At 33.3% G+C, this 16,846-nt stretch overlaps 1 protein-coding gene across 2 annotated transcripts in view; it reads left to right on the top strand.

The window, feature by feature from the left end:
• Positions 1 to 1,898: 1,898 nt before the first annotated feature.
• polo (Serine/threonine-protein kinase polo) overlaps positions 1,899 to 16,846 on the top strand; it is a 237,114-nt gene continuing 222,166 nt past the window's right edge. For both annotated transcript variants that reach the window (XM_090410779.1, XM_090410780.1), the window contains exon 1: positions 1,899 to 2,115. In XM_090410779.1, coding sequence (XP_090266905.1) covers positions 2,011 to 2,115 — 105 coding nt within the window. In that variant the 5' untranslated portion in view covers positions 1,899 to 2,010. The remainder of the gene's footprint in view (positions 2,116 to 16,846) is intronic.

The following is a 16,846-nucleotide window of genomic DNA, read 5'->3' on the forward strand; positions in this document are numbered from 1 at the left end:
GGACCACATTGTTCAGTCACTAAATTCAGGTTTGTACAACACAAAAAGTTGTATAAAGATTTGTCCTGTTTGGACCCAGCAAAGTTTAAAACTATTGCTGAGAATTTCCTTGGAGATGAAACATTGGAAGGCATTAAGCTGTCTCGACAAATCAGCAAAGATCAAGTAACATTGGAATTGTTTTATTTTGCTTCGAACTTTGATCTATTAAAGCTATTGCATAATGATGGTGAGAATATGGATTCCAACTGCAACAAGTTAAAATTTGTAGCACTTGCCCATAGTGTGTACTAAAAATTCTGGTATCCAACAGACTTTATGACAAGGCATATGATAACCTTTATGAACTTCATAAAGTCATCGCACTATCAGTTAGTCAAGTCGAATGTAACAGGACATTTTCAAAGCTAAAGGTCATAAAGACAAGACTAAGAAATCCACTGTCTGAGGAGAATTGTAATCATAAATGTTGCAATTCATTGAAAAGGAATTGTTAAATGAACTGGATGCAGAAGTAATTTTTGACAGATTCGCACAATCATCTAGCGATTTCAAATGATTTCTCTTAATATAGTAGACTGCATGAAATATGCTTTCAAACTACCTGTTAATGTGTAAAATGTTCAGCATAAGCAAACTATTTAAAAATATCAACGATTTATTTAAAATTTAAAAAAAATTAAAAATACAATTATAACAATCTGTGTTTACATTTAGTATCTATTGTATACTGCCAGTAATATGTACAATACATGTACACTGTAATTACTAAAAAAATACATTTATTTCCCAAAAAATTTAAGTGTAGCTTTATTCAACTTATGTATTTTTTGAAAATTTTATTTTTCTTATAAAAATTAAATGATAGGCTTAAAGTTGTGGATGGGCCTTTGTCTTCTGGCAACTTTGTCTTCTGGCAACCAATATTTTTAAACCCAGTCCGCCTCTGCTCATGGCAAAGGTGGTATAACTTCACATCACTTGGCTTAGTATCCCATAATGCAAATCATATCTCCTTGTGGACATGTATATAATGCTATGCATTATGGGTATAACCAAGTATATAATTTCTTGTTATCTTTAATTTATAATATAACCAAGTGAAAAACTTTCAACAACTATCTATCTCTAATCCAGAGTATTTTAATGATAAGGTGTGACACCTTTTGGCAACTCATATAGGAAAATGTGACTTCTGCATTACTTCATCCTTGGTATCTCACCTCCAGGTCTGGCTACCACTGATAAGACCTCAATAAAGGTTCAAACCAGTCTGGGTAGTGACCCTTCCACAATGCACAGCATTATACATGTCTGCAAGGAGACGTGTTTTGCATTATGGGATATGATGTGAAGTCATACCACCTTTGCCAGAGTTCTGAAAGCTAATTCAGTCGCAAACTTTGTTTACTTGCACTTGGATAATGTATTAAACCAAGCAGTGGCTTACCTAGAGGGGTGGAAAAGGGCCCCTGCTCCCCAAAGAAAATGGGAAAAAAACACACTAGAAAATTTTCCAAAAATCTTTTCCTGATTAAAATTCATTTTTTTAAATTTATGTTGTTTTGTTTCTTCTATTTCTATACTACTTATGAATTAGCAATCATTGCAGATGCTCAGTCTTAGGTCGTATGCGATGCGTAGTGTTTATCCTCAAATCGGCTACTCAACTCCCCCCCCCCTAAGATTAAAACCTGAGTGCGCTACTGAAACCAAGTATATAATTTCTTGGTATCTTTAATTTATAATATAACCAATTGAAAAACTTTCAATAAATAATTGTATGTTGTTTTAAGGTATAGTTAAACGATTTCTGCTGTTTGATTAGGTGTCGCTGAGAATCAACCAATCCTTGTTCGGTATCAGTTTAAAAGCTTAAAAGGCAGGCAATTCAAACCAACTGTTTTATTGTAGGAGTTCTCGTGTTTGATTTTTAGTTACATATTAAGCATTAATTAATTATTCCAGATATATTTACAAAGTACGTTTGCTTTGATTTGTATAGTGTAAATGGCTTCGAAACCTAAGGGTGAAATGCAGCAAAAAGAAATACCCGATATTGTTTTGGATCCTGAAACGAGGGCGCAGTATAACCGAGGTCGTTTTCTGGGAAAGGTAAAAAACAAAGCAAAAATTAAGACTTCCATTAAATCATTGAAATTACCCACGTTATAATAATAATAATAATAATAATAAACAGATTTCGGATGGTAGCAGAAGTAATTAATAATAATTAGATATTTTTGTGGTTTCGGAGTGTTTCAATTTCCAGTGTATTTTATAATTCGCTACCGAGGTTATTTATATACCAAAAATGTTCTTTAATTTCTTAAAAAGCTTGGCTTCTCTTTTTCTGTTATTTATTTTTATTTATTTATTTAAATAATAACAAGAAAAATGCTTCTTGAGAACTTACTTTTTTCCTTATAGTTTAATATAAAATGTTAGCTGTAGAAGGTTGTGAAGTTATCTTTCCAACCTTTTTATGTTGTTTGGTTATATAAACTGAGAGCTTTTTGTTAGATACTTAATTTGTTATGCAACGTGTTTTCCAAGTAATTACTTAGTGCTTGGCACTGTCATGCATTGATTATAACCATCAATTACCTGATTATCCATGCCAAGATTTAAACCTACCGCCTACTAATGCAAAGAATGCAATTCATCTTTGATGCTCTGGATATGACAAGAATTCGATCTTGAAAGGTTTTTGTTTCATTCTGTGTATCAACCAAAGTGGACAGGGAATACATCCATAATACACTCAATTCATTGTTTGGGTGTAATTTATATCATGTTCAGAACTAATTTTGAAATAACCCAAAGCAGTAAGCTTGCATTGTTTATAAATGCTAGCTTGGTTGATGGGTGTTTCTGCTTTCCACATTATAGCTCATAGGCTCAAATTCCATTTTAGGCATCCATGTTTATGTGCGTTTTTAAAGGATAGATGAATTTCTTTGCTCATGGTGAGACAACCACCACTCTTCAATCCATCCATCCATCTCTTAGGATGGGTAGAATCCCGTGATTAGAGGTCATGCTGAATAACCTCAAATGCAGCCAGCATGCCATTCCTCTTCCAAATCCCATAAGGGCAATTATTTATGTCTGTAGATCTATGTGTCATGGAGCCAGTTTACCTTTTTTTTTTTTTGAGGGATAAAAAATTAGTTTCTGGGAGGGAAAAACTCTTTACTTAAGATAAGACCAGCTAACTGATTATTTGATTGAGGAAAAGGTTCATGTCATGGATCCCATCCATGACATGAACCAAAGGGCTAGTCTATACCAACTGAGCTATGGAGGCTTCACCGCTTGCTTACTAGAGGAAAGTAGCTTAAAAAAAAAAAAAGTCCCATCTTTGATTTCAAGAGCAGGATTTTTGGATTAACTTACCAGTAAACCACATACATTCCTAATGTGTAATAAGTTTACAACTTATGTATACACAGTCTTGTCATATATACTGTTACAACTTCTGCACACAGCATTTTGCAACCCTGGTTCCATTAGTGGCACTGTGCACACCCAACAATCATGTGTTTATCAGTAGTCCAGCTACTGGTGCAGCTACTTGTTATTTTCAACACACTGAAAACACTTGGGATCAACAGGATGTTTATGTATCAGACTATTAACAGTTATAATGATACAGAAGATTTATCTGACTGCCAAAGAATAGGTTAACCATGCTGCATTAAGACACAACAGCTTGTGAAGGCACGTTTCTGGCGGTAATCCTGTGAGAATGCAGAAAGTGGTGTTGCGAGAGATGAACATTTTGTAGAGAATGATGTCACGTGTACTAACTGATGACCTGGGGTTGAGAGCCTATCGTCTTTCTACTGGACTTCCTAACACCACAACTTATGACGGAGGGTAATAAAATCAGAGACACTTCTTTGGCAGTATGTGAAGAGATATTCTCTTCACAGATGAGAAGATTTTCACCATTGAAGATTTGTTTAACTGCCAAAATGATTGGGTATATGTTTGGTCACAAAGCTCGTTCCATAATACCCAGGATTCAGAGAGGTCATCACCTTGCATCAGTGATGGTTTGGTGGGGTAATGTATTAGGGGCTATCCAAGTTGCATTTCTTCAAGAAAGCAATCAAAACCTCTCCTAAAGTGTATCAAGACACCATCCTGGAACGTATGTACAGTCCCTGAACAACACCTTGTTTCATGGTAGGCAGTGGACCTTCCAACAGGACTCAGCCTCTGCACACAAGGTGAGCCACACAACAGTGGTTGGAGGCAAATGTGCCTGACCACATATCACCATCTGATTGGCCATCTGGAGGTTCCAATCTGAATCCATTGTACTTGAAATCGTGGTTGGAGCTTGAGAGAGTAGCCTGCAAGAAAAGCTACCCCAGCATCGGCAACCAAAAGGTGGATTTGGAAAAACCAGTAGCAGCATTTCTGTTGGATGTGTGTGCTGCCATCAATATGTGGCCTCGCAGACTTCGGGCATGCATGAAGGCAAAAGGGAGCCGCTTCAAACACTGAGTGGTGCTAAACAAAAATCTATGCACATTATATATGTGGTATGTATGTGCTGAAAATTGTAAAAGATTAAAGGTTTATGCATTGTTCAAGTTGTAACAGTATTTATGGCTAGGTTAGGCATATGTATATATAAGTAAAGCCTTGCATCATGTAAATCAGTAAAAGTTTTAGAATAGCTGCTTCTTCAAACCTAAATTTTGATCTCCAGGCAATTCTCTATTAGACTTCTGAAACTAAGTGGCAAGTTGTTGCCTTACCTTTTGAGTAATTATGAACCCTGCAAATTGCACAAACATTCTGTTGTTGAATACTATTCTTATGGTTTAGACTTTCCCTTCAAAACTTGCCTAAAAATTGACTCAGCAGAGAATAGGATGGTTAATGATCTTCAAATTCACTTCGCTGGCTTTCACATGCATTAGGTTCTGCTGCATGTATTTTCCATAGATATTTATAATTGCTGTTCATCACAATTCATGTTAGTAATTCTCCCACCCTTTTCTAAATCAGTTACGTATAGTGAAGAGCCATTCTCTTTGTTCATTCCTTCTGCTGCTGTTCTTTAGAATGGTCTCCTTACAGATTTCCTAGAATTCAATCTTCGTGTACAGTATTAAAAAGTTTCTTGTTTCTTTTATGTTGAACAACCATTTATGTGTGTGATTACCATTTAAAAAAAAAAAAATCTAAACATCTAGCCATCTATACTGGTTATCTGTAATATGATTTCTACATTTGAAACCAGCTGAAATCAATGGTAAAGTACTTTAAACTGAGAGAAAATTAATAAGTTTGAAAATTTGTATGATGTATTTTTAATAACGTTCTAAATTTGTAATTAGAACAGACGTGGATATTAGAAAGGAGTGTTTTTTAATAAGGTGAAGCTGAAGTGAAAAAAAATGCCAGATGCTAAGGTGGAATTCAGAAGTAACTATGCATCACTTTGCTCTGCTACTAAAAGCAGAAGCTATGTTTACCATGGAAACATTACATTTCCTCCATATAAATTTATCAACAAATGAAACTACTTTTATATCATCAAATTCTTGATACAGCCTCACACAGGTATATTGATACATTGTTAACACCTACATATCCACTTTGCACCCTATTACACCTAAGGCTGAGATCCATTTTCTTCAGTTACTCCTGTCTTCAACTAATTCTACTTGTTCCTGGCTCTCCTAAGCAGTCATCTTTATTGTTTTTTCATTCTTTGCCAAGTGTTTTAGCCTTTTTCTTTCTGGATCCATATCAGAGTTATTCTTAGAATTTCTCTTCTACCCATTCTCAGTACATGATCACTCCATTTCCATGTGAATCTTTATTTCATTGGTGATATTTTTTTGCTTGATGTGTTTCAGCATTTTGCTAGTTATTTCTTTTGGCTAAAACATCTTTAATATTTTATGCAAACACTTTGGAAACAGTTTAGACTTTTGTTTTATTTATTTTTCTTTTATCTGGGTCTGGCTCCCACTGATGAGACTTCAATAAAGGTAGAAAGCAGTCTAGGTATTGTCCCTTCCCATAATGCATAGCATTATACATGTCCATAAGTATATGTATCTTACATTAATGGAATATTAACGCAATTGATGTGAAGTCATTAGCTTGTATATACAAGTAATCCAATTGTGAAGTTACTTCATGTGCAAACTTTGGTTATGCTAAGATAAAGGATGAAACCAAGAATATAATTTCTTGGCATCTTTAATTTAACAAATTACACTATAACCACAGTAATCTTGACCACGTTAAAGTTCATACATTAAGCATCTTTCTTTCAGTATATCTGAAATAGCACAACTTTTACTTTGTTTTATTAATCTCGCATTTTTCGGGCATTCCTTAGCATCTAGTAATTTTTCATGTCTCTCTATCAGTACTGTTAAAAACTTTTGGAAAATCTATAGCATTTAGCTAAGGAGGTTCTAAATTTTACTTTGTTCAGTGATGTTCCTTAAAAAAAAAAAAAAAAAAAAAAAAAAAAAAAAAAAAAAAAACCAGTACTTCATCTCTTTTAAAATAGACTTGTCCTGCCTAAATATCTTTTCCTGTTTTACTTTTAATCCTAATTCCCCATAGCTATCATATTTAGTTAGATTGCCTTACTTTGCAACATCATTTAGTTGCGTTATTATGAGCTTCCTATTATTTTTCTTCCAAATTAATCTGTTATTTGTTGATTCTTCATTATGGATTATTTGTAACTTCACTAGCATTAGTAATCAGTATCTGGGTCTTTTCCTGCCATTCGAGCATTAAGTGCTTTTGTGAACTTTTACCGAATTATCCTGTTTAAGTTACTCTGCTACTTTAGATTACCTGTATCCACAATTATTGACAATGTCAATTTGACCTTCTAATAATGCCTTAATTTTTAATATCATTCTGCTTAATGGCAAAATTAATGTCTTCTGTCTATTCCTTCTAATTTTTCTTATCTCCTGTCTCTGGTCTTGAACTCTCAGTCAGCTGTTCGTTTAACTCTGATCCACAAGTTAAAATTAGTTTGAATGCTGTGTTGTGTACTGTTAGTTTATTTAGTGTTTTGTCTAATTGCACTTCTATATAAATTTATTCATTCCACCATATGAACTTTGGGAAGGCCATTTTAGTGACTCATGCTTTAGTAACTGTCATATCTCTCTTAGAGCATATTCATCAAAGACTTGCTCATATCTAATCCTTTCTTTTAGGGTTACACGGCGATCAGCATTCATTTTATAAATTTTATGGAATTTACAACCATGTTAAAAAAACTTTTAAAACTTTTTTTCACACGGTTGTAAATTCCATAAAATTTTTAAAATGAATGCTCATATCTAACAGTACACACTTGTCATGAAAAGAATCTTGACCCCACATACTGCTTTCTATCACACCCTTAGCTAGGGATGACCCAGAGTTTTGCTTGTACCAGTCATAAGCTGCAACATCTCACTCGTATGTTTATATCATATCTCCTTTGTTCATCTATTCCTCAAACTTTGAAGACCACATCTCTCCTTATGTGCAATTCTGTAAAGCATTTATTATCATGGTCAGCTATCTCCAAATCTTTCAACTATCTCCCCATGAACCCAGATAACTATAAATTAAAGATGTCAAGAAATTATATTCTTGGTTTAATCCTTTATCAAAGTGTAAGCAAACAGTTTGTGTGTGAGTATTTTCACAACTGTCTACTTGTATATGGAGGCCAATGACTTTACGTCAGTTGCCTTTGTTTGAACAACTGTAACAGTGGTTCAAGGTAAGTTTAGCTTCAGGCATATCTGTGTTTGATACACTGTTGTCACTAAATTTAATAATTTTAATCTTGGTATCTAATGTAATAGGATTGAGTCTTCTTTTCACTGAAAGCAACAGTGCTTACTTTGATTTTTTTTTTTTTTTTTTTAATCTGCCATTATTAACAACAAAATAAGTTAGATATACTGTATAATTCACAGAAGAAACTGATGCAACATACACAGTCCATGAAAACTGAGCAGTAATTAATTCACAGCACTTCCATATTAAAAACCGTGAGATGAGTGAATCCAGCATTGTACAAATGGGTCATAATTAAAAATGGTCATATTAGTGAATTATCGTTAAGGGAAATGTCATATGGTAGGGAATTACTGTATCTGATTTAATGCCACTTTTGTCTTACACCAGATTTTATGTCAAACCAACTTTTAATACCCACATTGAATAAAAACAGGTAACTTTCCTTAAATATAGACTCCCTAATGTCCCTTTTTGCATGATACCTTTCCTGATCTGCAAAATTCACAGGTCCTTGTATGTGTTATTGTAAGAGCTTGAAAATTGGTAAATCCTAGGTATTTATCATATTGAGTTGGTAAAAGTCCAAAAAATGCTTGTAAATGCTTCCATTTTGGACTTTTATCAAATCTTTTTGGTAAATGGTTTACCAAAAAGGTTTGATAACAAATGGTTTACCATTTATCAACACCCATTGGCAAAAGCCCGAAATAAGCGATGGGTCTGTCTGAGAGCTGTTCGCGTACCTGACGCTCGGTCGAGTGTGTTGTTTTTTTATGTTTGCATTTACAAATATATTTTACTTTTTTTTTTTTTTATTTCCTTCATAAAAGTTAGTGATATTGTGCAGAAACAATTTTACGATCTTTTGAGTGAATCAGTGAATAATAAGAAGGATAATTTTTATTTAACAAGTGAGAGATACAATTCTCTGTTGAATGAAGTGAAAGAAGCTAAAAGCGTTAAAGTAAAACAAACAGTTCACTATAGATGGTTGAAACGCTATGCTATTCTCAACATAGGAGGCGAAGAGAAACTTGTAGTGCCACTATCTGCAGAAAAAAAAAAAAGAAATCCTGTACTATGTTACTTTTGACGAACTGTTCAACATGATACACGAAGCTCGCATCGCTATTGGCCATGGTGAAAGAACCCGCATGATCAGAGAACTGAATTGCAAGTACAAGAATGCGACTGTAGAGTCCATCGTCACATATTTGAGACTCTGTGAACCATACCAGAAAAAACAAAAACACTAAAAAAAAAGGAATTGTAGTTAAACCTATTCTACACAATGAAATGAATTCTTGATGTCAAGTCAACCTGATCGATATGCAATTCAATCCAGATCATGATATGAAATTTTAACGAGTATCAAAGACAATCGATAATAGCCATTATCACAGACGTTAAAGGCGAAGAATTTTATGAACTTGGTACTAAGTCGACTAAACTAAAAGCGTTGGACACAAGAAACCAATTTACCTTGTGCAAAGAAAATTTTTTAAGCATCGAAGAAGTCGGAAAGGAAGAAATAAGTGTATGTGAAGTGGTAAAAAAGCTTTCTTTAGTTGGTGGACAAGGATTCCAAAAATGCAAATGTTCAAAGAAGTGTATCATGAAGATGTTTGTGCAAATCAGCCAATTTACTTTGTAACTCAAAATGTCACAACAGTCAACCTTGCTGTAACAAATAACTTAAGTGTAATTAATGATTAATAAGTTACTTTTATTTCATGAACATTTTCTTATAATTCATTAATTATAATGTATTAGTTTAATAGTGAAAAATATAGAATTTTATCTCATAGAATCCTATTTTTATTTCCTATTCCATTTACAGTTTTTAAATAAACAGTGATAATTAAAAATTTGGACCCAGAGAATAATTAAAAAAAAACACGTGTGCTCACTTAAAAAGCACAGAGTCAAACAAAACTCACTTTTACCCAATTGGTATTGGTAAATGCTGGCATTTACCAAAATGGTTTGGTAAAAGCCCAAAATGGAAGCGTTTACAAGCATTTTTTGGACTTTTACCACCTCAGCATGGTAAATGGTAGGATTTACCAGTAAAATGTAGAATTTACCAATTTTTGGGCTTTTACAGTAACGTATGTTCCCACAAATTCTTGACTATTTTTCTTAAAATAAAGATGTGATCCTGACAGACCCTATTTGATCACAATTTAGCTTCTCCTCCTAATTTTTCTTAGTCTCTTTTCAAGTATGCTTGAAAAATATGTGGTATTAGCATTGTCTTTGAAGTGTCAAGAATCTCTATGATCTTGTGTAATGAACTGGATGACACAGTAGCAAGTAAGATTTTTTGTATAGGACTTTCCTAGATGTGAAATTAATGGCAAAGATTGCTAATTTTTTATTTTGTTAGCATAAAGAACAGTAGTAAAGACAGAAAGCCGTTTTGTTAAATTAATTGTGAAGTAGCTTGCAGAGTTTAAGGAATTAGCTGATGTTATATATTGAAGAGGGAATTGTATGTGAAAGTAGTTAAGCTTAATAATATTTATACTCTGAGTTAAATTAATGTAAAGTGTATACAAGTCTGCTCCCGTGTCTGATTTATATGTGAGCTTATTTATTGCATTAGTCATTGAGCTTAAGCGAAAAATGTTTGATTAATCTAGTGGAGAAACAGACACATGAATTTTATATTATTTCCATGTCATTTTTTTGAGTGAATTTGGGTTGGATTATTTTAGTATGTGTAGTATTACTCTTTATATGTATCTTGATTTAGCATGAATAAATTGTTCTGTTTGTCAAATAACTTGCCTGATTCTGCCTGACCAATGCACTTCTCATAAAAAGATAGAACCTGTGTGACCTTAAGAGTAAAAGTAGCCACGACTGACGAATAGTATATTTAAGCGTTGCTTGACTTAGAGATAAATATTAGAGACATTTCCGTGTTGTGCTGAGCACTCTTCTTGCATGTATTGGAAAGATATACAATTCCTCTACACGATCTCTGATGGCACAGTCATAAATGCAAATAAATTTTCAGAGATCAGTGTGAGAAAAAGCCAGCTATTTAGACAAAGGAATTGGCTCCAGCCAGAGGCAATTCTTAAATTCTAAAATACATACACGTGAAGTAGCATAGTCATGACTTTGAGAGGGGGGGGGGATTAAAATGATAGACTGAAAGGATTAAAGGTGATAGACTATTTCAAGCAACGAGATTACAATTCGGTATTAAGTATGTAAAGTGAAAAGAATTAAATAAGCAAAGAGAAGAAATATTGAATATTTAAATAAGAATTTTAACGAATATAAAAATCTTTTAATTTTTACAGATAATTTTAGATATTTCCATTATAATTATCCTCTCCTAGAATGATACATATATACTTAAACTTGAATTATTGAAAATGGTGGCTACACTTCTGATCAAGTTTGGAATGCAGATGAGGCTGGCATTTTTTGAAAGAAAAATGCTAAATAGAACTTATATATAGCGAAATCACAAAAAAGTGTTGGTGGCTTTAACCCTGTGGAGGTTGCGGTCGAAAAAATTGCAGCATAGGTTGCATGTATCTGAGACATACATTCATTATTAGTATGTGCTAAAATGCGATAAAACTTAAAAAAAAAATACCGCAAATATAATGCTCGATGGTTTATTTATTTTCAGTTACAATCTAGAATTATTGAACAAAGAAAAAAAAAACAACTAAACCAATACTATACTGACATCGCAGTTTGCGATATCTCTCAGATACAATTTACTATCAAATATCACTTTCACATTTGATTCTATCATTCTCATCATCAGACTTGAGTAACAAAATCGCTGAATCTCTTCAACATGTGATGGATATTTTTCGATATATTTTTCCAGCCATTTTCAATGGTAAATAAAAAAACAACTAAACCAATACTATACTGACATTGGAGGTCACAGTATCTCTCAGATACAATTTACTATGAAATATCACACACCTTTACATAACACTTGTTAAACCAAAACTGACTGCATAAACAGTGTGGAATATCACTCGTAATATATGTATGCACAAGCTACACTGGATATATATAATATTTATATTAAACAATTTGTTTGTATCTGTCAGATCCACCGCAACCTCCGCAGGGTTAAAGCAGCTGAGGATCGTGTGACTCTATTTTGCAGCAGTGCTTCAGGAGATTGTATATTAAAACCATTACTCGTTAATCAATCTCTAATACCGCAGGCAATGAAAGGTGTGTATTTTAACATGTACCAGCGCACTGGAAGGCAAACAAAAAAGGTTGGATTACAAAAGAAATTTTTAATGAATGGTTCCATCGATGTTTTGTTCCAGAAGTTAAACACTATTTGATGGGAAAAAAATCTCGACTTTAAAATTTTATTGATTATAGACAACGCCCTTGCCATCTTGTTTTGGAACTCGAATGTGGAATTTTGTTTTATGTCACCTAATATAACATCCTTAATAGAACCACTAGACCAGGGTGTGATCGCTACCTTCAAAACTTACTACATAAGAACATTCCAATACATTTAGGATAAACTAGATGAGTATAATTTACTGACAGTTATTGATGTGTGGAAGAAATTTTCTATTTTTGATTTCATCAAACTTGCTAAGTTGACATTATTAGAATTGAAACCATCAACTTTAAATCATGTTGAAAAACTACTTGGCCATAATGTATGAAAAAGAGAAGCCCTGTACCTTTTTGCATACATCTGAATATCCCAATTGATTTGTTTGATGGAGAAGGGTTTGATGATTTTTCGTCTGCAGATATTGAAGAATTGATAGTTGACAAGGCTGTTAGTGATGACAAAATAATAGAAGTTGACCTTGAGAATCTCGATAAAAAAGTGATAATGAAGAGATTCCACTCACTGCAGGATTAATTTAAGAAGGGCTTCAAATGGCTAGTAAACTTTTCATTTTTTTTTTCTTTTTCTTAAGAAAAGTCATTTTACATGATCCAAATATTGAATGAGGTGAATAGTTTAAATGTTAACTGAAGTCATGTATGATGTGATATGAAGAATTATACAAAGATTTAATCAAAACAAGATCTCAAAGATTAATTATAGAGTTTGCAGTAAAAAAAAAAAATCAACCTTCAGAATTATTAGAAATTAGTGCTAATTTAGTTACTTTTATTAAAGAAAATATTTTGCCATTACAGTACGAACTGGATGGCCAAAGTGTTTCAAGTGATGGAAGTGATTTCATTCCAGTCTCACACAAAGAATGCGGCTACTGTCAGAAAATGGAAATAAAATTTAACTGATAACTATATTGTCGGATGTATTTGGGCCTTTTCAAATTTCTGATTTATTAGCGACACACTATTTTTTTAAGAAAATACGATGTATATACTTTAAATAAGTATTTAAAATAAAATAAAAAATATTCCATTAAAATTAAATAGGATTTTATAAAAAAATAAATTTAATTAAAAAATTAAATAAGATTTTGATATGTTTTGTTTGAAAATAACTTATTGTTCATTTTGGGTTTTCACATCTGGAATCATTCTTCTATTTTTTCATATGCACTGTATTCTTTTTTTTTAAACGGTTTTCATTTGCACGATTTTTTTTGGAACCAATTTACCGTGTAAATGGAGAATTGTGTCTATATGGAATAAGAGAGAAATTTGCAAAACACTAAACTAGCAATATACAAAAGTGTTTAAACAAATTTCAACTTATGGATCTGAAAGATGGGTTAGAAATAAAGTGGCTGAATAAAGACTAGAGAAAGCAGATATTGAGAGTTTGGGGAAAAACTTAAGAGAGTAAAACAATGGCTGAATCATATTAAAAATGAAAATTATTTAAATTAAGGGGATATTTAATCCCACATTATTTCAAAGCCGAATAAGAAACTCTAATAGAAATCAAAGAGTTTCATGCTGAATATAGTAAGCTATAAAAGTTTGGCGAGTCCAAGCGTAAGCAAATACCTGGGTAGTACAATACCGGGCAACTCGTAGTAAAGGTAGATAAAGCATAAAGCTAGGATCACTATTCTTAGTATTAACCCTAATGTAAAACTCATCCCCTAGGACAGTGTTTCTCAAACTTCAGATATCCGCGTACCCCCTTCTTAAATTTTCATCATTACCAAGTACCCCCTAATTAACCAATTAAAAATAAATTAATTTACAATATTAATTAAAATTAAATCTATTTTATTTGAATTTATATGTTCATGTAAACAAAAATCTCAAGTCTTCTAAATTACTGGTAATTTTTGCTTGAAATAATGGGAAAGAAGACGGGAATATTTGGAAACTAAAATTTTCAGAAAAAAACTGAAAATGGTGCGACTTACCAAGAAGCTCCTACTCGCTATCATTACTTTTGGCATCGAGAACAGTTTCTTTGTGTGCATTGTCAAAGTCATCTACCCAAATAGCACCGTCTTCTTTCCCATTATTTCAAGCAAAAATTACCAGTAATTTAGAAGACTTGAGATACGTGGAGCAGCAAAGAACTGCATATAATTGGTGCGGTATTAACAAAAGATCACGCGAACCAAAGACAAGCAAAACCACATGTTCCACCGGCAACATATGGTTATGCTTGGTCTATACAGTAGTTTCTGTTGGAGAGGAGATGTGATTCATTAGTTAGTGCCGTTTTATCCCAGTTGTCTGTAATTGCACTGTTTGTTGAAAAATATGACTCCTTTAATTATGCATAGCCAAAAATTGCCACGTACCCCCTAATGACCTTTCGCGTACTCCCTAGGGGTATATGTACCATACTTTGAGAAACACTGCCCTAGGAGATGTATGTTGTTTTACATTAAGGGAGATAGGTCACTACCCAGACCGGTTTCAGAGGTCTCATCAGTGAGTAGGTAGACCAATAAATACCAAGATTGTAGCGATAATAGCTTTAATACTTTACAGTACAAGTTGTTAAAGAGGTGCACAAATAAATTACTGAAATAAAGAGCCAAAAGGCTTCACTTCGGCGATGTAAAAATTATTTAAATTAAGGGGATATTTAATCCCACATTATTTCAAAGCCCAATAAGAAACTCTAAGATAGAAATCAAAGGGTTTCATGCCAAATATAGCAAGCTATAAAAGTTCGGCGAGTTCAAGCATAAGCAAATACCTTGGTAGTACGATACCGGGCAACTCGTAGTAAAGGTGGATAAAGCTAGGATCACTATTCTCAGTATTAACCCTAATGTAAAACTCATCCCCTAGGAGATGTATGTTGTTTTACATTAAGGGAGATAGGTCACTACCCAGACCGGTTTCAAGCTTTATTGAGGTCTCGTCAGTGAGTAGGTAGACCAATAAATACCAAGATTGTAGTGATAATAGCTTTAATACTTTACAGTACAAGTTGTTAAAGAGGTGCACAAATAAATTAATGAAATAAAGAGCCAAAAAGTTTCACTTTGGTGATGCAAGATAGACTCTTTGATTTCTATCTTAGTGTCTTATTCGGCTTTGAAATAAGGTGGGATTAAATATCCCCTTAATTTAAATAATTTTTACATCGCCTAAGTGAAGCCTTTTGGCTTACGCTTGGACTTTCCAAACTTTTATAGCTTGCTATATTTGGCATGAAACTCTTTGATTTCTATCTTAGTTTCTTATTCGGCTTTGAAATAATGTGGGATTAAATATCCCCTTAATTTAAATAATTTTTACATCGCCTAAGTGAAGCCTTTTGGCTTACGCTTGGACTTTCCAAACTTTTATAGCTTGCTATATTTGGCATGAAACTCTTTGATTTCTATCTTAGTTTCTTATTCGGCTTTGAAATAATGTGGGATTAAATATCCCCTTAATTTAAATAATTTTTACATCGCCGAAGTGAAGCCTTTTGGCTCTTTATTTCATTAAAAATGAAAATATTAGAAAGTTGACAATGTTTAGCATTCAAGACTATATATGAGCGTAATCTATGGTGGTATGCAGTGGCGTAGCTAGCGGGGGGGGTGCAGTCCGCCCCGGGTGACACTTTAAACCTCTTTGAACTTTTGCAGTTAATTCTAAAATAAAGTCTAGAGAACTCAGTTCCAAATATTGCAATACTACTGTGAATTTTTCTCACAATTGCTGTAAGTGTTGCTAGTTGTGAGAGGAGTTTTTTAAAATAAAATTTGATTAAGATCACCTACATTACTATGAAATAGACTTCTCCAGTTTCATTGATGATTTTGCTAACAGAAAAGCAAGAAAAATAACATTTTAGAATGTTAAAATTAAAGTTACTTCAAAAATAAACATAATGTTTTAATTTATTTCCCTATACGTCATTTTAACTTTTTGTAGTATTTTTGGTGTGTATTGAGAGGGGCGGCAAATTCAGGGACCGCCCCAGGTGGCAACTTCTCTAGCTACGCCACTGGTGGTATGGTCTCTGAATGCAATAGGAATGGCTAGCAATACATGTTTCCTGCCAAGATAAGAAAAATACTCATTGGAAGACCAAGATCTTAGTTAATTGATGTAGTCCGAAGTGATCAACGCAAAAGACAAATGCTAAATCACACGAAGTGTAAATTTAGTGATGGTCCTGTGGTGGCTGTATATCTGTGTGATCCAAAGCACAAAGATAGATAGATATATATATATAAAATAAGTTTAATGACTATTACCGAGAGAAAAGATGGCAAGATATATTTAACAAGATACTACTAGTTTACTAGTTTCGTTACAAGAACATCATCAGGTATCATACTCAAAGAAATATATAAAAAATTACAGAGACTTAAAATTGTATTAACAGAACAAGTGAAAAACAGTAGCATGTTTGAAAAAATGCAAGTATGAGTTCCATACAAATGAATACTACGCTCTGTCGCGAGTGCGCCAGTACTGAACAGAAGCAACGTGTGCGTCCGAGAGATTGTAACTCAGGCTGTTGTTGATATGAGAGGAATCTAGAGAAATTTCTCTTGATTCAACAATCTTTCTTTCGAGTTCATCGTAGCACACATGGATATTAGCAGTTTGAGTCCAGTTTACAATGTGCTGGCGGCCTTCGTCTGAGTTAGCAGAAAAGAGAACGTGGCTAGAG

The sequence above is a fragment of the Typopeltis vanoorti genome, chromosome 20 (genome assembly GCF_054136105.1).
Source record: "Typopeltis vanoorti isolate ZY-2024b chromosome 20, IOZ_Tvanoo_1.0, whole genome shotgun sequence".
NCBI classification, from domain to species: domain Eukaryota; kingdom Metazoa; phylum Arthropoda; class Arachnida; order Uropygi; family Thelyphonidae; genus Typopeltis; species Typopeltis vanoorti.